The sequence below is a fragment of the Armigeres subalbatus genome, chromosome 2 (assembly GCF_024139115.2).
Source record: "Armigeres subalbatus isolate Guangzhou_Male chromosome 2, GZ_Asu_2, whole genome shotgun sequence".
Taxonomy (NCBI): domain Eukaryota; kingdom Metazoa; phylum Arthropoda; class Insecta; order Diptera; family Culicidae; genus Armigeres; species Armigeres subalbatus.
In genome coordinates, this window is record NC_085140.1 from 2068576 (window position 1) to 2089683 (window position 21108).

The following is a 21108-nucleotide window of genomic DNA, read 5'->3' on the forward strand; positions in this document are numbered from 1 at the left end:
TTTGGCGAAAATTTTATTTTTCTCGTATGTCTAATTTTTAGTAAATTTGATAGAGAGGCTCAAAAAAAGAGGATCAAGTCTCCTCAATGTCTAACAATGAATGCACTGTCGACTTCCAGGATAAAAATCCTTCATGAATCACTACTTGGGCCTATGGACCTGATTCCTGGCTCACTGCACAAAAAACTAATGATTGATACTGATTTGCAGGTTTATGATTGATAATTTAAAGAAAGTCTCCCATTTATCTCACACAATAGTCAATATTCTTCAACCATTTATTTTACTCATACTCAATCAAATATAGAAAATCAAAATGTAGATTTCAAACTTCCGCTCTTTGTTGAGCCACTGAGCCGGTGTGATTCTCTCCACTTTTACAATGCGGTATCAATGATACCGTATCATCAAATATACATCGTCACAGAGCTCAACACAATCATTGCTTGAAGCGGTTAATCACCACACACTAATTCTAAACTCACTCACTTCAATTCTTTCTATTTGTTCGTATCACTAGAACTTATATGAACATATTAGAATACATTTAAAACTTTATCCTCAAACCGAACAAAAAATCACCTCGGCCCAAGAACTTCTAGTCGCACCATGCTGCCAAAAGGCCAGGAGACTTATTCTAGTTTGAAAATAACCCTTCATCGTTAATAGGAAAACTGTTATTCATGCTATCATGTTATCTATAATTCTCTCAATTTCAAAAAGTGAAAAAAATATTGTTTTTAAGTGTTTGGAAGGAATTTGGATGAGTGAATATATCTTCGCAACATCAACATCACATTGTCGTGGAACGTGCATATTTTTGTTTACGTCTCATTTTCTACTGTCCCGAGAGAAAATGAGAGATTAAGATGTTGAGAGATTGAGTGGAAATCGCTTATGCCGGGAATGGAATATTAGTATGCCGGAAAAGCAATCGTTGTGACTGAAATACGTGCTACACCTACACACCAAAGCTTTTTCAAACTATGTTTAGCAAGAATAGCTATTTTTTAAGCAGAAGTGAACCCCATTGCAGTATTACACGGCTCACAAAATTCAGGAAAAGTTGCTTCCTGTCATAAATATCAATTAAATAATGCAGGCGTACGCATGTTAGACCGCGAATGGGGTAAGAAACCCTATTTTGAATGAAAAATATTTAATTTTGGAATTCCGGTTCGGAATTTCCGTTTCAATGAGAATTTTAGTATTTCATGATTTACTCAACTTTACTCGTGGTTTTCGCATGAGGAATTATCATATAAATCCGTCGGAAACTATAACGAACATATCTTTAATATGAATAAAATCTATCCAGCGCCAGCCGTTTTCGAGTTATGCGGATACGAACACAGACCATTTCATTTTTATATATACAGATTGAAATTAGGAATCAGAATTCATTCGCGTGCCTGCAAATTTTTCTGCGCGTTCGAATTTCTGGTGAAAACAGGTAAGAAAATCAGTTTGTTCAAGTGCGCCGTCGTAATACTGTGATTTACGGCCAATTAATTAGTGTAAATAATAAATCGATACGCTGCCTTTTTTTCTGGTGGCATTCCGATTTGCATGGAAATATTTCTCGTGCTTCAAATTTTTGAAATCATCTTGAAATGCAACGATTATGACTAATGACAATAGATTTTGCAAAAGATTTACGCTGATATAAAATTATTTGTTTCTACCAGCATGGCTACTACTACACTGTGGGCAATTTTGACGGAAAAAATAACATTTTGCATAACTTTCAAATACAATAAGTATTTTGCTGAAAGTTGCTGCAATCGTTCACTTACGATCAGTCCTTGTTCATGATGGTTCTATAATAAACTGGAACTTGGCTTGCTTTTCAACTTTGTGGTCAATTAGCATTTCCATAGTTAAGCAAATTTCATATTATTGAAAGCTTTTCTATATCGAATCGTGGTCGTTGCACCATTCGTTGTGTATTCGCATTTATACCATTTCAATTTACCGGAGGTAAAAGGATATAGTTTGTTTGATTTTTATTATCTGTTTCATTTTCAGAAGTGGAATTTGACAAAATAAACAACAAAATCTTAAATGTGCGAGTGCCCAGTTGGGAAAATTTATGTCTTTATTGTTTTCTTTGTTTAAAATATTTGGGGAACATGGGACAGAAACATCTGTTTTTAGCCATTCGATTGACTACTAAGTTTTATTAAGGTTATGCGTAAGACAAGTCTTTGACCAATATATTCGGCTTTATGACAGTCTTCAAAATTGGTAATCATTAGGCCCCTAATAAGCTCATAAAGCATTTGACATTTGTGGTTTTATTGAACGTTTTATTATGATTTTGAAAATAGCTACAAGTCTTCCAATAAGGCTAATCTGGCGGCATTGAGCAAAGCAGCGATAAAACCGTTAAAAAACTTAAATAAATCTATGAAGCCTTGAAATTGTTACTTGGGAATCAACGAAATGTACCGTAACAACGCTAAAAGCGAAAAAAGAACTAAAATCTATTTCTTCTTGGTGATTAAAACATGATAAGTGAAAATGTATGAAAAATTTATGGATCGTTTTTCTAATCTATGAAAAAACGCTTTGTCAAACAAGGTACCAGACAATGCAAACTGCCTTGCTGTTGAAGTCGATATCTGTAGAGCCAATCAGTTTGTAAAATAAAATCGAAGTTTTCTTATTTTTCTCCTATTTATAAAAAATAAGTTCATAAGCGAATGTATGTTTTTTCGGCAAAATATTCGACGAAGTGTCTGTAATAATTATCCTATAATGGTTGTTCAAACCACGGCAAAACACCACTGCGAAATATGCAACTCGGTTCCCGATGTAGCACTCTTCAGTTATTGAAGTTGGAATACAGCCAATGTCAATATGGACGAGTCAAACCATCATGAAGAGGTACAATGCAAAACAACTGCAATAACTTCTCTGCAGTCAGAACAGAATTATACAGCAATCGAAAGTAGAAACTATTCAACAAACGCAAAACCCCATTTTTGTTGGCGGAACAGCAAGATTGACTCCCCCTAGCAAAAGTACAGTGGAATATTTCTATGCTTCAACAGGCACCGAACGAATATCTAAGGAGAAGTGATTTACGTTAATGCTTTATTACTCGCCGTAAATCATGTCGCGTAAAGCTAACATGAATAAAATGTAAACAAAATTATTTTATTCTTGCGTTCTCGACGCTGGATTGCATGAATTTTGCGGTTGACTCTTCGTCGTCGTCCGGATCCTCCGGTACCGGCTGTGTGAGTGCAAGTTTTGGCAGAACAGGAAAATCGTTGTTTGATGCCGAACGAAGGCAGAAACGGAAAATTCGTCTGGCACGATTTGGGTCTTGTTCTGGAGCAACCAAATGAATAAATACATATTACCGATGTAATGTCAGATTGAACTAAGTGACATATATTGGACACATTTTGACACAAATGTAGATTTTTTTCACACAATGTATGAGGAATTTTATTATTTTTTTTCTGGTTGTTCATGTTCCCACCGGAGTAACTCACGTAAAATGAAACCTGAAAAGCACAAAATAAGTTGAGGTCCACTTTTATCTTTAAGATATGCTAAGACTATCAGTCTTTATCTAATACATCTGAACTGTAGAGATCAGGTAAACTAAAGTAATCTGGTTCCTAACAAAAATCATATCCTCAACGCTTGAGCTGATAATGCTCTCCACACCAGCATTAGCGCTCCCGTTATGTTGGGATATGGATACTCGGATGTAGTCCGTAACGGTGTAAATTCGGCCAATATGACGGCCAATATGACAAAATGGCCTCCCTAACCCAGAATCCCAAGGTGTCAGGCGACTCGTGTCGAGGGGATGAATGACCTGGGGGTGAAACAATTAGCCAGGTCGTTAACGGAGTCTGTGGGTGGAAGTTCCACAGAGTGAGAGCTGTTTCGGCGGTAAGTGGGTGGTTCCCACACACCCCCAAGTGGTGCATATGTGGTGCAAGCGAATGGGAGCGGTGAGCACACAAGTAAGTCCCGCATGGTACGCATGGTCGGTAGTGTTAGAATGACTGAAGTCTGGTGAGGTCTGGCAGGAGTTTTGGGGGGCAGATACCTCTGCGGCACCTCAGAATTAGGGGACACGAAAGTCTTGCTATGCCTGACAGGAGTGTCGGGGGGATAGATGTTTCTGCAGCTCCTCAGAAATTGGAGCCGTGTAAGGTAAGTGAAGCCACTCTGTTGCAGGACGGGGTGACCACCGCACTGATTAAGGACTATCTGGTCTTCGAACTACTAACGGGAGTTTTCTCCTGCAAGGAACCCATACGGTGCCCGTGGGGTATCAAAATCTGGGTACCAAGTTGAATTAAAACTAACAGTAGTCTGAATAATCGTATCTTACTTTCGAATCTTGTAAATAATAATGTACGGCAGTTGATATAACGATAATGCAGTGCACCCTCTCTTGAATTCAAACATGACGGACTAATGAGGGATCAAGCGTCCCCTTGTTGATTTAACATATTGAAATTTTAATACCTTAAAATTGTTGAGAACAGATCATTCTTTTTTTTTTTTGGGTTTTATGGCGTTATATCGGTCCACGGGTTACTAATAAAACAACCGTTTTAGTCAAAGCCGACGTTTCGAATGTTTATTCATTCATCCCAAAACTGAACAGTGATTTTTAGGTCAAGTAGGGTTGAAACATTATGTGCGACGGCTGAAAGCTGTTGTAATGTTTTAGCCTGTCCAATTAATGTTTCAACCCTACTTGACCTAAAAAATAACTGTTCAGTTTTGCCCTGAGGATGAATGAATAAACATTCGAAAAGTCGGCTTTGACTAAAACGATTGTTTTATTAGTAACCCGTGGACCGATATAACGCCATAAACCCAAAAAATCACAAACAACGGTCGTAAATTCATCAACAGATCATTCTGTATATTTTTGGCTTTGTGCTGAGAAAAAATGATAGCATATGATCAATGCTAGGAGAAGATAGGGTAAGACGGTATAATGCGCCCCACCTGGCCAAAACGCCCCCCTTTGATTTCTAGAAAACTATAACTGACTAAGGGTCAAAAACAGTTGGTACCTATACGTATTTGTTAACCCATCATACTATGTGAATGTGGAAGTATTTTTGTATTACACAATGAAAATAATAGCAAAATACAGAAAGTTACAGTTTTGATGTAACTTTTCATGTTTGTTTGCTCAACATTCTGGAGCGACTCTGGCATACTGTCCGCAAAACTTGCACTGGAACACTCAGTTGGGCAACAAAATTACTTTTCTCAGTGGTTAATATGATATAAAATTGCTTCCATCTTCAAAAATGTAACGATTTTCGAAAACATGTTTCACTGGCCAAAACGCCCCAGTGTAGGCAGGACGATATGCCCTTACCAACTGGACACAAGCGCAGCGAGCTTGCAGCAGTTGCTTCCGAATTGTATGGAAAATATTGAAATGTAATTCACACCTGCTTGAATGGACCTATGTTAGTTTTTTAATGTCAAGCGCATAAGGATTTGTAGCCTTTTTATTATGGGAATGATAAAATACTAATGAAGGGCAATTAAACGTCTTTGGTTGATGTGGGGCGTATTGTCCAGGCACTTTTTAAAATTCATTTTTTCACGACTTTTCAAAAAAGCTTTATTATGTGTTAAATGAAATATTTTTATATGACTACTCACGGGCAATGCATTTGCGACTTCCTGGACTACCAAATAACACAAAGTTTGCATAAATTGCGTTGAAAAGTAAAAAGTTATCAAGGAGTTGCCTTAGGGGGGGCATATTATACCGTCTTACCCTATATATTTTTTTTTTAAACTTTATTAACCCGTTTCGGTCTGACCTAGAAATCAAAATTGAAATAACCCGTGTAGGCTCATTTTTCGTCCGATTGCCATGAAATTTTCAGGGAAGAAGCGTCACCATATCTATTTGTTGGTACATGACTTGATTTGACCATGGTGCCAATCCGGCCGGATTTATTAAGGGGGGGGGTCCTGGGTCAGATGCAGTCAAAAACGGGTCATTTTTTTAAAACCATTGATAAATGAACGAAAGTGACCAGAATGCTGATGCAAACGTGGCCAATCATCATTGACCAGCATCAGAAGTTAGTTTTGATACATTTGAATCACCCGCCCATAGTTCCGGATGTTCCGGAACCTGGTTCCTAGGGGTATCCCTGGGGTGGTGGACACTTTTCAATTGGACACAGCCCAGTCTTGCGATATATCAAACTTCATAGTTTTGGAAGAGAATCCTAATAGATGAGTTTTTGGGAGGTTTTGGACACATTGGCCACGTCTGGAAGTGTTCCTGGGAACCTGGTTCCCTCAAGGAAGCGGACAAATTTCGATTAGCTCCGAAACCCATCTTGCGACATATCAAACTCCATGATTTTGAAAGACAAGCTCAATAGATGAGTTTTTGAGAGGTTTTGGACACATTGGCCACGTTCGGAAGTGTTCCCGGGAGCCTGGTTCCCTCAGGGAAGTGGACAAATTTTGATTAGCACCGAAACCCATCTTGCGACATATCAAACTCCATGATTTTGAAATACAAGCTCAATAGATGAGTTTTTGAGAGGTTTTGGACACAGTGGCCACGTTCGGAAGTGTTCCCGGGAGCCTGGTTCCCTCAGGGAAGTGGACAAATTTTGATTAGCACCGAAACCCATCTTGCGACATATCAAACTCCATGATTTTAAAAGGTACGCACAACTCATGATTTTTTGAGAGGTTTTGGACACATTGGCCTCGTCCGTAAGTATTCCCGAGAGCCTGGTTCCCTCAGGGAAGCGGACAAATTTCGATTAGCACCGAAACCCATCTTGCGACATATCAAACTCCATGATTTTGGAAGACAAGCTCAATAGATGAGTTCTTGAGAAGTTTTGGACACATTGGCCACATCCGGAAGTGTTCCCGGGAACCTGGTTCCCTCAAGGAAGTGGACAAATTTCGATTAGCTCCGAAACCCATCTTGCGACATATCAAACTCCATGATTTTGAAATACAAGCTCAATAGATGAGTTTTTGAGAGGTTTTGGACACAGTGGCCACGTTCGGAAGTGTTCCCGGGAGCCTGGTTCCCTCAAGGAAGTGGACAAATTTTGATTAGCACCGAAACCCATCTTGCGACATATCAAACTCCATGATTTTGAAATACAAGCTCAATAGATGAGTTTTTGAGAGGTTTTGGACACAGTGGCCACGTTCGGAAGTGTTCCCGGGAGCCTGGTTCCCTCAGGGAAGTGGACAAATTTTGATTAGCACCGAAACCCATCTTGCGGCATATCAAACTCCATGATTTTGGAAGACAAGCTCAATAGATGAGTTCCTGAGAGGTTTTGGACACATTGGCCACATCCGGAAGTGTTCCAGGGAGCCTGGTTCCCTCATGGAAGTGGAAAAATTTTGATTAGCACCGAAACCCATCTTGCGACATATCAAACTCCATGATTTTGAAAGACAAGCTCAGTAGATGAGTTTTTGAGAGGTTTTGGACACATTGACCACATCCGGAAGTGTTCCCGGGAGCCTGATTCCCTCAGGGGACCGGATAAATTTCGATTAGCACCGAAACTTATTTTGGGGCGTGTCCAACTCCATGATTTTGAAAGACAAGCACAATACATGAATTTTTGAGAGACTTTGGACACACTGGCCACGTCCGGGAGTGTTCCCGGGAACCTGGTTCTCTCAGCGAAGCGGTCAAATTTCGATTGGTTCCAAAACCCATCTTACGACATTATTTTGCTTGACTATCAAAATCATGGAGTTTGTTACGTCACAAGATGAGTTTCGGTACTAATCTTAATTTGTTTACTTCCTTGAGGGAACCAGGTTCCCAAGAACATTTCCAGTCGTGGCCAATGTGTCCAAAATCACAAAAAAATTCATGTATTCATTTTGTCTTTCAAAATCATGGAGTTTGATATGTCGCAAGATGGGTTTCGGTGCTAATCAAAATTTGTCCACTTCTCTGAAGGAACCAGGTACCCGGGAACACTTCCGAACGTGGCCAATATGTCCAAAACCTTTCAGAAACTCATTTATTGAGCTTGTCTTTCAAAGTCATGGAGTTTGGCATACCGCAAGAAGGGTTCCGGCGCTAATCGAAATTTGTTCGCTTCCCTGAGGAAATCAGGCTCCCGGGAACACTTCCGAACGTGGTCAATGTGTCCAAAATCCCTCAAAAACCCATCTATTGAGCTTGTCTTCCAAAATCATGGAGTTTGAGGGAACCAGGTTCCCGGGAACACTTCCTGACGTGGCCAATGTGTCCAAAATCTTTCAAAAACCCATCTTTTGAGCTTGTCTTCCAAAACCATGGAGTTTTATATGTCGCAAGATGGGTTTCAATGCTCATCGAAATTTGTTAGCTTCCCTGAGGGAACCAGGTTCCCGGGAACACTTCCAGACGTGACCAATGTGCTCAAAACCTCTGAAAAATTCATCTATTGCGCTTGTTTTAAAAAATCATGGAGTTTGATGTATCGCAAGATGGGTTTTGGTGCTAGGCAAGATTTGTCCACTTTCTTGGGGGAACCATTCCCGGGAACACTTCCGGACGTGTCCAATCTGCTCAAAACCTCTCAAAAACTTATCTATTGAGCTTGTCTTTCAAAATCATGGAGTTTGATATGTCGCAAGATGGGTTTCGGTGCTAATCAAAATTTGTCCACTTCCCTGAGGGAACTAGGCTCCCGGGAACACTTCCGAACGTGGCCACTGTGTCTAAAACCTCTCAAAAACTCATCTATTGAGCTAGTCTTCCAAAATCATGGAGTTTGATATGTCGCAAGTTGGGTTTCGGTGCTAATCGAAATTTGTCCGCTTCCTTGAGGGAACCAGGCTCTCGGGAATACTTACGGACGAGGCCAATGTGTCCAAAACCTCTCAAAAAATCATGTGTTGTGCGTGTCTTTCAAAATCATGGAGTTTGATATGTCGCAAGATGGGTTTCGGTGCTAATCAAAATTTGTCCACTTCCCTGAGGGAACTAGGCTCCCGGGAACACTTCCGAACGTGGCCACTGTGTCCAAAACCTCTCAAAAACTCATCTATTGAGCTTGTATTTCAAAATCATGGAGTTTGATATGTCGCAAGATGGGTTTCGCTGCTAATCGAGATTTGTCCACTTTCTTGAGGGAACCAGGTTCCCGGGAACACTTCCGAACGTGGCCAATGTGTCTAAAACCTCTCAAAAACTCATCTATTGAGCTTGTGTTTCAAAATCATGGAGTTTGATATGTCGCAAGATGGGTTTCGGTGCTAATCGAAATTTGTCCACTTCCCTGAGGGAACTAGGCTCCCGGGAACACTTCCGAACGTGGCCACTGTGTCCAAAACCTCCCAAAAACTCATCCATTAGGATTCTCTTCCAAAACCATGAAGTTTGATATGTCGCAAGACTGGGTTGTGTCCACTTGAAAAGTGTCCACCGCCCCAGGGATACCCCAGGGAATCAGGTTCCCGGCACATCCGGAACCATGCCCTGGTGATTCAAATGTATCAAAACTAACTTTTAATGCTGGTCAATGATGATTGACCACGTTTGCATCAGCATTCTGGTCACTTTTGTTCATTTATCAATGGTTTTAAAAAAATGGCCCGTTTTTTACTGCATCTGACCCAGGACCCCCCCTTAATAAATTCGGCTGGATTGGCACCATGGTCAAATCAAGTCATGTGCCAAAAAAAAAAAACATGATGACGCTTCTTCCCTGAAAATTTCATGGCAATCGGACGAAAAATGAGCCTACACGGGTTATTTCAATTTTGGTTTCTAGGTCAGACCGAAACGGGTTAAGGTGTTTTTTTAATCTACAGACTAAGTTCAACACCGGATGAAAGGGAGCTTGAGGAGATCCCTTTGCGGGCCAACCTTGGGTCCCGCCGACGGTGATAAAGCGGAGCTTCATTAAGGAGAGGGCCGGCCGGAGGGACCGCCCTGCGTGCCAACCAAGGGCATCGCCAGTTGACATTTTAATATTTCTAAACTAATTAAATCTAACACATTAAAAAACTTTGAATAATAGTAAGATGAAAATGGAAGGTTCACAGTTAAGACAATTAGAACAAAATGATGACACTACACAAAACCAAGTTAAAAACGGGGTTTCCGAAGTGGATAGGGTCTTTTCCCGGTGTAGCTACTCCTGTGACGATTGATGTCCTGCTCTGCTTTCCTCCGAATGCTGCTTTCCGGTGGTTCCTTGTGGGTTTTAGATCCTGTATGCGCTGTTCTCCGGTGATGCCTATTTGGCTGAGGGATGGGGGTATAGATTGGACTGCCATGTAAGTTCCCATTTTATCAGCCATTTTCTGCCTTATTCAATCCTTTAATTAAATTCAGCCCTTTCGTTTGAAAGGTTCGAATGCCATTTGGAAATTTTGCAAAAATTCAGAGTCCGAATTTTTCGGAAGGGATCTTATTTTTCCCGAACGTAGGTAACTTTTGGGAGACCTTGGTAAAAAGGTGGAAAAGGTGGTTCGATAACATGGCAAATTTCGTTGATGAAAAAATGGCTGGGAACAAAGGAGGCTGAAACCCCCTCAGCTGAACTAAAAAGGGGGGTTCACTGAGGGGGTGGGACTTATATCCGAAGAAGGCCCGTTCGCCTTAGGCAGGGGTCCAAATCTAGATTGTATAGTACAGACCTGCATCCTTCAGGAAACAGAAGAGTGCAGCTGTCATAGCTTCATCGTCAGCTAGCGCATCCCGGATGCTAGCTGGAATGCCATAATGGTTCCTGGGGTGATCGAATTTCGGGCACCTACATACGAAATGCTCGACGCTGTTCCTAACCCCGCAATAGTCACATTCCGACCGGAAAGGGCCCCCACCGAAGTTGTGGGAGATCCTGGTATGCCCGGTCCGGAGTCTGGATAAGATGGTTTGCTGTTTTTGCGAGGTCAGGTCGTGCCAGGGACCAGTGGTGCCTTTCACCTTCCTTAGGGGTAGGACATTGTTGCTATTCCAAGCCCGGGCCCAGTCCTGGCCGACGACACTTTTTGTCCATTTTTTAACGTCGGCCAGCGGGACGGAACGGGTATAGGGCAAGCCTTCATGCCCAACGCAGGCGAGGGCATCCGCTTCTACATTCCCCCTAATGCCGCAATGACCAGGAATCCAAGCGAAGCAGGTATCTGGTGCCATACCTGCCAGGATTCCTTGGACCCACGGGTGCTTTGGTGTGTGGCTTTGGAGTGCGGCCACCACACTCGCCGAGTCCGTAAGGATCGCGATCAGTTTATCTGCTGGAAGGGTGGCGGCGACGAAAATGGCAGCAGCTTCAGCGGAAAAGATACGGCATTGAGACGGTAGGCTCTCGGACCTGGCTAGATTGTTACCAGAAACACCGAAGCCTACCCCTCTGCTGGATACGGAACCATCGGTATACCGTACGGTATAATTCCGGAACCGAGTGCCCACGAGCTTAATAACCGACCTTCTAAGCTGCTCGGAGTTGTCGCCTCTCCGGAAGCGCGTGGCGATGGAATTTTCGGTTCTGACGGGAGGCATTGACCAGCATCTTGCTCCGTGCCAGTGGACCCGCGCCACTGGGGGGAGACCGGTGCCGGCCACGCTTCGGAGGATCTGGTCAGCCTCGTCGAGGAGAGGGATCCCGTACTCTCCAGATGTCACCGCTGCATAGGAGGCTGCCTTGCAGCAGATGGCCGTGAGGACTCTGTGCCGGAAAGGGATGATTCCGGCTTCGGCGCAGGCTGCTTCAGCTGGCGTAGAAGGAAGGAGACCGGAAGCCAGTCGGACGTACGTGTTGAAAACTGGGGACAGCACGCTAACGAGCAGAGCAGGTTAGCTCTAATCCGTATAGCAGGCGACTATCGATGGTAGCTTGGCCTATGTTTAGCCTGGTGTACCGGTTGTTGGTCCGGTGTTTAGCGGCCAGAGTTTTCATTAGGCTGATTCGTGGTTTGCAGGCCACCTTCACAGCCCGGAAGTGTGGTAGGAAGGTGAGCCGCCGGTCGATGTCGACACCAAGAACACGGACGATTTTCCGGTTGGGAATGGGGTCGTGGCCAAGCTTAATGGGCGGGCCTCCAACTTGGTGGCGGCCATGGCAAACGTGGCCCCGGATGCACTTACCCGCGTTCATGGTGAAACCAACGGATGTGGCCCAACGGTGGATTGCGCTGACCGCCGCCTGCGCTTTGATTCTGGTTCGTCCGGGGGTTCCGCCTACGACAACTAGAAGGATGTCGTCAGCGTAGACGAATAGGTGGACGTTGGCCGGTAGTATGCCGAAGACCCCGTTCATTGCGATCAGGAAAAGGGTGACCGCAAGAACCGACGCTTGGGGGACCCCGGTTTCCTCGGCATACTCTCCGGATGCAGAGCCGCCAATGAGGACCGTAAAAGTCCTATCGGTCAAGAAATTTTTGATAAAGGCAAGCATGTTGCCTGTGATGCCCCATTCTAGTAGTTTGTTGAGGACCAGGTGTCCAGGTTCTGCTGAAAGCTTTGGCAATGTCCAGCGAAACCAGGTCAACATGCTTGCCTTCGTTGTACGCGCTCTGTAGCACACTGCCCAGGTTGGCAAAGTATGTGCTGGTGCCATACCCTGGGCGAAAGGCGTGCTGTTGGAAGCCGAATCTTCCATCTGCTTCCAGTCTTTCACGGAGACAGCGGTTGATCATCCTCTCCATGGTCTTACATGCGCAGGAGGTAAGGGAGATCGGTCGAAACTTAGAGGGATCCCAACCCGTGGTGTGGTTTTTGGGGATGGGGATCACGTGGCTTTTCCTCCACTCGTCTGGGAAAGTGCGGTTCTCCCAAGTGTCGTTGACGAGTTTGAGAAGATGGGTTTTGGCGTCTGGAGGAAGCCGTTTCAGCATGGGATACCCCAACTCATCCGGACCGGATGAGTTCCCATTGCACTTGGAGAGTGCATGGGCCAACTCACCTGCTGAGAAGGGTAGGTTCAACAGGCAGTTAGGGAAGTCCGCGGGAATAAAGATGGCGCTGAGAGTCAAGTTTCGAGCGGGAATAGTGCTTCGGAAGTCGGCCGGGTACTGGGCTGTGGCTACCAGGGAGGCGAAGTATTCCCCGAGGGTGTTGGCAACTTGTGCGGGTTCAGAGATCGTTTGGTTGCCTTGGTCAAGGTGGATAGGCATCGCCCTCGACTTACCACTTATGGCATTTACCCGTCTCCACAGATCGGCAATTGATTGGAAGGGGTTGATGCTGTCGACAAAGTCTTCCCACTGCTTAGATTTCGCCTCCCTGATAATGATGTTGCACTGTCGATGCTTCTCCTTGTAACAGTCCAGGGCGTCTGGCCTGAGAGGGTGGTTGGGACTGAGCTTCCTCAGAGCCCGCAAAGCTTTGCGTCTGGCTTTGACCGCGCGCCGAGTTTCCTCGGACCACCATCTGAGTGCGCGACGGCCGGGATGGCCGCTGGACCGGGGAATGGGTTGCTGGGCAGCATCGAGGATCATGCTGGTAAAATCGGAGAAGGGCGAGGGAGGTTGGTCCGCGCAGGCGGTCGACATGGCGCGCTCATACTCCTCCCAGTCCGCTTCATCGTATTTCCAGCGGCATCGCTTGATGTTCACAGGAGGGAGCGTTGCACAGTGGTGCGTTTGGCGAAAATCGTGAATTTTTTTTACCACTTTAGGGTGTTATTTTTAGGCATCGGTGTCTTCGGGAATAAATTTTACAAAAATATGGCGCATCGAATGACGAAAAGTTGTAGTTTCAATTTTTGCCACAGGTCGCGCTGCAAAATGTTACTTCTTTAATAGACGATTTTCAATTATGGTATCTTTGGCAAAGTTGTAGTGTAATTTACTATGAATTTGTTTGCTGAAGACACCGAGTGTCCATCTATCATCGTTTTTGAAATACGGGCAGACCCTAAAAAACAGTATTTAAAGATATTTTCGAAACTAACAGTTTCAGGTCAATACAATGTTCTACAAAAATGTATAAGTATATAATCAAAATAGACCACTTTCTGGAAGATACCAGGGATATTTTTTGCAAACATGACTTGTTTTCGGCGATTTAAGGTCGAACATAGTGATATTTGAAGACTTCATATGCAACAGAGGGGCAAATTGGGGCAAGGAAATCCCCACAGGATTTAAAATATCTGGTCTGTAGTTTCATATGCGTATAATTATGTCTGTCTCCACGTGTATCCAAACAAGTATTTCTAAATTTCATAAATCGACATTTTCAATTGATATTTATATAATAATTGAGATTTCACCACACTGCATACCACGCTGTTAATGTTAATGTCAAAAGAAGTGCAGCGTGAAGCTATTTTTTTGTTCTCTTCATCCAATCATTTCACACAATGCAAATCTGACGTCATACGCTAGTAGGTCGTAAAATCCCGAAAAATCGATTAGTAACTAATCGAATTCTCTTTATTCTTGTCGATTATTGAATCGATCCATCGTTGGGTAGTAATCGATTTAAAATTAATCGATTATCACAACGGTAAATCGATTAATTTGCGACTTAATAGAGATGTCGTTAATTCCCGATTAATCGATTAGTAACTTATCAATTATTCTCGATTCTTGTCGATTATTGAATCGATTAACCGTTGGTAAGCAATCGATTCAAAATAATTCGATTATCTCAACGATTAGTCGATTAATCGAAGTATATATGATAGCGCCTGAATGCTGGCAGTGGTGGGTAGAAAACCAGCTACTGCTTGGGATTCATTTTTAAACTATCATTTATTTGGAAGGCTCATTTTCCGTGAAGCGTTACGGAGCCGGAATACATTTTTTCATGATTATTATACACTAATGTTAGTTTTGGGGAACCGAAAGACTCGCGGTTTGGTCGAGGTTAGGGAATACAATTATACAATAGGAAAGGAAGGGAATTTAGGTGCCTAATTAATTACAATGCTGATGTTCACACAGTTGAAATCCTTGGCGATGTTTCACTTCTGTAACGAGACAAATGTTTTTTGGGAGAAAGACATACGAATGAGGTTTACCGGTACACAACAAGAGGAAGACATTCTTAAGGGATTACGACAGCTAAAGGGACGGGTGGACGACGATTACAGTCAAACATCAGCAACTTTCAAAAATTGGTGGACAAGGGACATGTATTCGAGATCAAGACCCGCCAACACTTCCCTAATAGGCTTTGGCTGCCTTCCTCGGACCCGAAGTCTTGGGATTCATTGGTAAGTGTATAATGTTAAGGTGTCAACTCATTCATTCTCTCGCTTAGCGTTATAGTGATGTCGCAAATTAATCGATTACTTCGATTAATCGATTCATCGTTGTGATAATCGATTAATTTTAAATCGATTATTACCCAGCGATGAATCGATTCAATAAGAATAAATAGTAATCGATTAGTTACTAATCGATTATTCGTGATTTTACGACATCCCTAGCGTATGACGTCAGATTTGCATTGTGTGAAATGATTGGATGAAGAGAACAAAAAAATAGCTTCACGCTGCACTTCTTTTGACATTAACATTCAACAGCGTGGCATGCAGTGTGGTGAAATCTCAATTATTATATAAATATCAGTTGAAAATGTCGATTTATGAAATTTAGAAACAGACATAATTATACGCATATGAAACTACAGACCAGATATGTTAAATCCTGTGGGATTTCCTTGCCCCAATTTGCTCCTCTGTCGTATGCGTAGTTTTCAAATATCACCATTTTCGAGGTCAAATCGCCGATAACAAGTCATGTTTGCAAAAAACATCCCTGGTATCTTCCAGGAAGTGGTCTATTTTGATTATATATACATTTTTGTAGAACATTGTTTTGACCTGAAACTGTTAGTTTCGAAAATATCTTCAAATACTGTTTTTTTAGGGTCTCTCCATGAAAACGCCCGTATTTCAAAAACGATGGTAGATGGACACTCGGTGTCTTCAGCAATAAAATTCATAATAAATTACACTACAACTTTGCCAAAGACACCATATTTGAAAATCGTTTAGTAAAGAAGTTTCATTTTGCAGCGCCACCTGTGGCAAAATTGGAACTACAACTTTTCGTCATTCGATGCGCCATATTTTTGTGAAATTTATTCCCGAAGATACCGATGCCAACAAATAACACCCTGAAGCGGTAAAACAAAAAGTTCACGATTTTAGCCAAACGCACCACTGTGCGTTGGTGGAGATCTGCACCGGGTAGTGGTTGCTACCGTACAGATCAGTGCCGGCTTTCCAGGAGAAGCGTGGCAGAATGGACCTACTTACCGCGGAAACATCAATGGAAGTGTCAGCTTTCCCGTTGAAAAGGGTGGGAGCCCCGTCATTGAGGGTGACGAGATCGCCTTTCTGAAACGCTTCGGCTAGTGCGGAGCCGCGAGGGTCGGCCCAGACCCTCCCACATGGGATGGTGGGCGTTCATGTCCCCGAGGAGAAGCAGTGGGGAGTAGCGTTTTCAATCAGGAGCTTACCTTTCTCTTAACGGTGGGGAAGACACCGCAAGGGATGTAAACATTGATGATGGTAATGGGCATATTTACGTGCAGCCGGACACCGACAACCGGAAGATCCTCGTCGATATATCGAGGACATCAAAGGGGATATCCACCAGTACCCCGATGGCTACGGAATGCCTGAAGAGGACATTGAAGGGGATATCCACCAGTACCCTAATGGCTATGGAGTGCCTGCGGTTGTTCCCAACCTTGCGTGTCCAACGGTACTTGCCTCCGAGGGAAACTCGGTTAACCTCTTGGAGAGCAATGGTCCATGGTAAGCTGTGGTGCACCAGCAGCTCAAGGTTTGGAAGGTTGTTCCAATACCCGTTGATGTTCCATTGTAGGCAGAATTTTACTTCCAGCGGGAGGGCCGGAGTTGGGAAAGGAGACGATAGAGAAGAGGGAGGGTTTCTTACCGTACCTGAAGCTGTTCTTGGAGGTATCCTGGGCAGGCCAGAGCCAATGGAGGAAGGAGATCCACTGACTGACCCGGAGCTCGATGCGTCGGAGGATGACGACGAGGAGGAACTGGAACCACTGGCCGTTGCGTTGCGCAACCGGTATGGTCCTGCGTCGCTAGAGCCGCCAGAAGTGGGAGAGGAATGATGAATGTGGGACTTTTTGCCCGGGTTGGAGTGCCTGAGGAGCCCAGGACGCTGACACTGTTGGGAATTATGGCCCGGGTGGAGGTCCCCGGGTTGCCCGGAGCGCGGCCTTGGTGAGAGGCAGAAATTCGTGTTGAATTGAAGATTTCTGCCTTGCGCTTGTTCGATGCCTTGCAGCTTGCATCCCACGTCGTCCGTCGGGGGAAAAACTCGCGACCCGAGAACGCCATCTGCTTTTCGCTTGCATCCCTCGAGGTCTACCGGAGAAACAGCGGCTTGGTACTTTGCGCTTGACAAGCTTGCAGGGGGATAATGCGTCCCTCTTCCGTCTATCCGATGGTGCCGGAGGTTGTTCCCCAGTTCCGGTGTGGGAAAGACGTCCGCACTGGGGGGGGCCCTACTACCAAGAGATCTTGAAGAAGATATACACATTTTGCGTGGCCACTTAAAAGATCTTTAGGGGTCGTTCAATAATGACAGGTTTTAGGTGGGGAAGGGGTTTAATATTTTGTGATGGTACATATACTTACTATGTACACAAACAAACGTGACGTAGGGGGGGGGGGAGGGGTGCAGGAACATCAAAAAGTAGTGGACGTCTTATTTGAATCACCATTTAGGATAGTACAAATACACAAACCGTTCGGTAAAATTAGCACGGCTGTCAATCCAAAGAATGATCCAGAGCGTTAATGAATAAAGCTTCCAATGAATGATTAAATTTGTTATGATTAAATCATTCAACTCTATGATTAAAGATTATGATTAATGATTTAATCATTTTTGACAATGATTAATGATTATGATTAACGATTAAATTAATTTTTAACAATGATTAACGATTATGATTAATGAATAAAACGTTTGGAGTATGATTAACGATTACCGATCGTGATTAAATGCTGACACAATATGTGTATGATTAATGATTAAAGATCGGTATGATTAATGATTAATGATTATGAATAATCAAATTGAATGGTTTGCATATTGATCAATTATCAAGTAACATTTTTACCAAATTGGGTTATTGAAAGGTATTAATATTATATGATTATGATTAAAGATTAATGAATAAAAGCGATGTATGCGATGATTAAAATTGATGATTAATGAATAAACTCAAAACAATTATGAATATGATTAGTGATTAATGATTAAATGTAAAATTCTATGATTAACGATTAGTGATTAATGATTGAATCATATTTTTTGTATAATTATGATTAATGAATAATGATTAAATAACCCATTATTCATTAATCATGATTAAATCTATGATTAATCACTAATGCTCTGAAATGATCATTTATCTGAGGATGTCTACTAAGAAATAGGATAGAACAAAACTACCGTGGTTCTCAGTAAAACATGGGGTGATCAATTCTCCTCTCCTTCCCATATTTAAGCAATGTGTTATTAGAGATAGTAATTAAATATCTACAAGCAATAATCTGTGCACATATTACATAGGCATGAAAAAAAGTTCGGATATATTGCATTCATAAGATCCGATTCCAACATAAAAAAATCTTCAAGTGAACAATAGCTTTACTGATGAATAAAATTCGCGTGAAATAAAATAATGCTGCCATAAAAATTTTTAATTTATGATTAAATGGAGCAACAATCAGCTTGATGTATGGATCTCGCAATTGCAAATTACCTTGCGGTACAATTTGCTTTATTTTTTATCTACCCAAGGTTCGATGGTGTGATGCGTTGGCAGATAATAAAATATGTGCGAGCACGCGTTTTTAGTTAATGTTAGCAATATACCCGAAGGCTTCATTTTTTTTCGAGATCCTGTCGACACACAGGATGAAATTTATGCAACGTATTCAGCAAATAATGGGTGGTGCGAAAGAGATGATAGTTTATGGGTGTAATGAAATGTCGAAAATAATGAACTGCTACCAAATTGAAGATTTGATGAAAAGTAGAAGTTTTTTAAGTATGTTTCACTAGTCCAATGGTCATTTAAAAACGAGAGCCACACTGTGGAAAATAACACATTAAGACAGTAGCAAATTTTATTTTATTACGAGAATAACAGCTAAATCAAATCTTCGCTCAATGTGTGTTCCTTCATTAGTATTTCAACGCAAAAAGTCACAAAATCTTCAACAGCTGTGATTTATATTCGCAGAAGCATAAAACCTCATGCAGACAAAAGCGCGGATAAAGTGCGCTTTGTACGGCGTTAAATTTAAAAAGCTTCTATTATATTTCGCCAACTCAGCCCCAATTCCTCATCCGCAGCTGGCTGCTGGATTGTAGTCCCATACGGCTTGTGTACAGGAAACTCCAAAAGTGGCATCTGCAGCGCCCATCCTATTCATGACCAGGAACCATTAAAACACAGTCATGAGCAAGCTTTTTTATTTCCTCTTCTCGGCACATCCATCCGGTCCACCAACAGGCCAAATGAAATGGAATGAAATACTTTCGGGAAGCGGATTTTGGAATTTTCCTGACTGCATTCTCAACAAATGGTCATTAGGGGATAATCGATGTAACTAGTTTTTGATTTAACATGGTTTGCTGGCAATTTTCGTCATTTTATGTTGAATAGAAGTCAAGTACCTATGTAAGAAAGTAGTTCCCATTCCCACTCAATAAAGATTGAGAAGAAGAAAAGCCCAGATCAGTCCACTTTGCCGTGGTGTCACCTTTCTCGCGCATTATAACATGCTATTAAAAATCATATTAGAAAAACGATCAGGCAATTCTAGATATCTTGAATCAACTTGTTGATGTGAAAATATCAGAGAATGGCTTTCACTTGTAATTCCAATGAATAAAACCTTGGTATACATAAAATTTCTAAATGCTTTCACAGGTTATGTGTGACTTACAATATTTCTGCATGATTTTTATGCAGCATTTATATTCAGAAATTGTGTATTTTTCTGACAAAAATCATAGTTTTATACAGCTTCTCGATGATTTTCATCAAACTCTATGAAATCTCTACTGCAATTTCAATTACTGTTTTGGGAACCGGAACAATGAATCAGTATGCAATCTGGACAGTATTTACCTGAATTCCGCTGACGTCCGTACACGGGCTATTAAATCCTCACTAAATTTATCGATATTATTTTTCAGATAGTACACCACCATTTCTTCCACTTCACCGCGTGTGGCTAGTAAACGCGGATGGTTCAGGCGAACGTTGATATAATGCAGCCCGAAAACCGAAAGTCCTCCAATGCAGCACACCAACGCAATCAGCATAAAATTCACATTCCGAAGCGCTCTGCGTAGCTTCGCGGTTTCGCGCTCCTCGAGCTTAGTGATACCGGCAGTGCTGTTGGAATCATTGTTGTAATTACCGATGATGAGGCGCTTAGCCGAGCTCGGAAGCATTGAGGCTTGTGCTCCAATATCTGGTTGCAGCGTCGATTGTTTGCACTTTCGGGATTTCCTTTTTCCCGAACTGCAAGAGGACGATGTTGACGATCCACGCGAGTCAGCAGTTTTGGCAGCCCACAGGCTATCGCCGTCGGAAGTGTTGGATTTGCCAGTCGGCGTTGTCATGGTTAGTGTGAATTCGGTGGCGAAATTTTCTGCGAAACGAACTTATTGGCTTTTCATGCATGGTACTACAGATGCTTCATTAGTGGAAATGAGCACCACGCGTGGACATCCTTCGCACAGTGTGGGGTTTTCCTAGAATAGAATAAAAGAGCTTATGAATTGGAATGCTCTACAGCAACAATGATCAGAATTGGAATATGGGTATATAATGGAGCTATTATTTAATGAACCTTATTGTGATAAAGACATTGTGTCATATGACCCTTCAGTATGGATTTAATTATTTTTGTCGTTTACACCCTTACAGAAACAAGGTCTGCTCTCAGATATTTTATATGAGTATTTCACGGCGGTTTGCCTTTCTCGTACATTAAGTATCACACCAGAACCGAACTTGTGATAAAATGCCCACAGGCCCATATAGGTGATGTCTGTTTGTGTGTATATGTTTGACAAATATTGACTGCACTCCTTGGCTAGGTAATGCATCCTCAAGATACC

At 42.5% G+C, this 21108-nt stretch overlaps 1 protein-coding gene across 1 annotated transcript in view; it reads right to left on the reverse strand.

The window, feature by feature from the left end:
• Positions 1 to 21108, reverse strand: part of LOC134217434 (uncharacterized) — a 141702-nt gene that overhangs the window by 83294 nt on the left and 37300 nt on the right. The window contains exon 2 of the mRNA XM_062696199.1: positions 20108 to 20739. Coding sequence (XP_062552183.1) covers positions 20108 to 20607 — 500 coding nt within the window. The 5' untranslated portion in view covers positions 20608 to 20739. The remainder of the gene's footprint in view (positions 1 to 20107; positions 20740 to 21108) is intronic.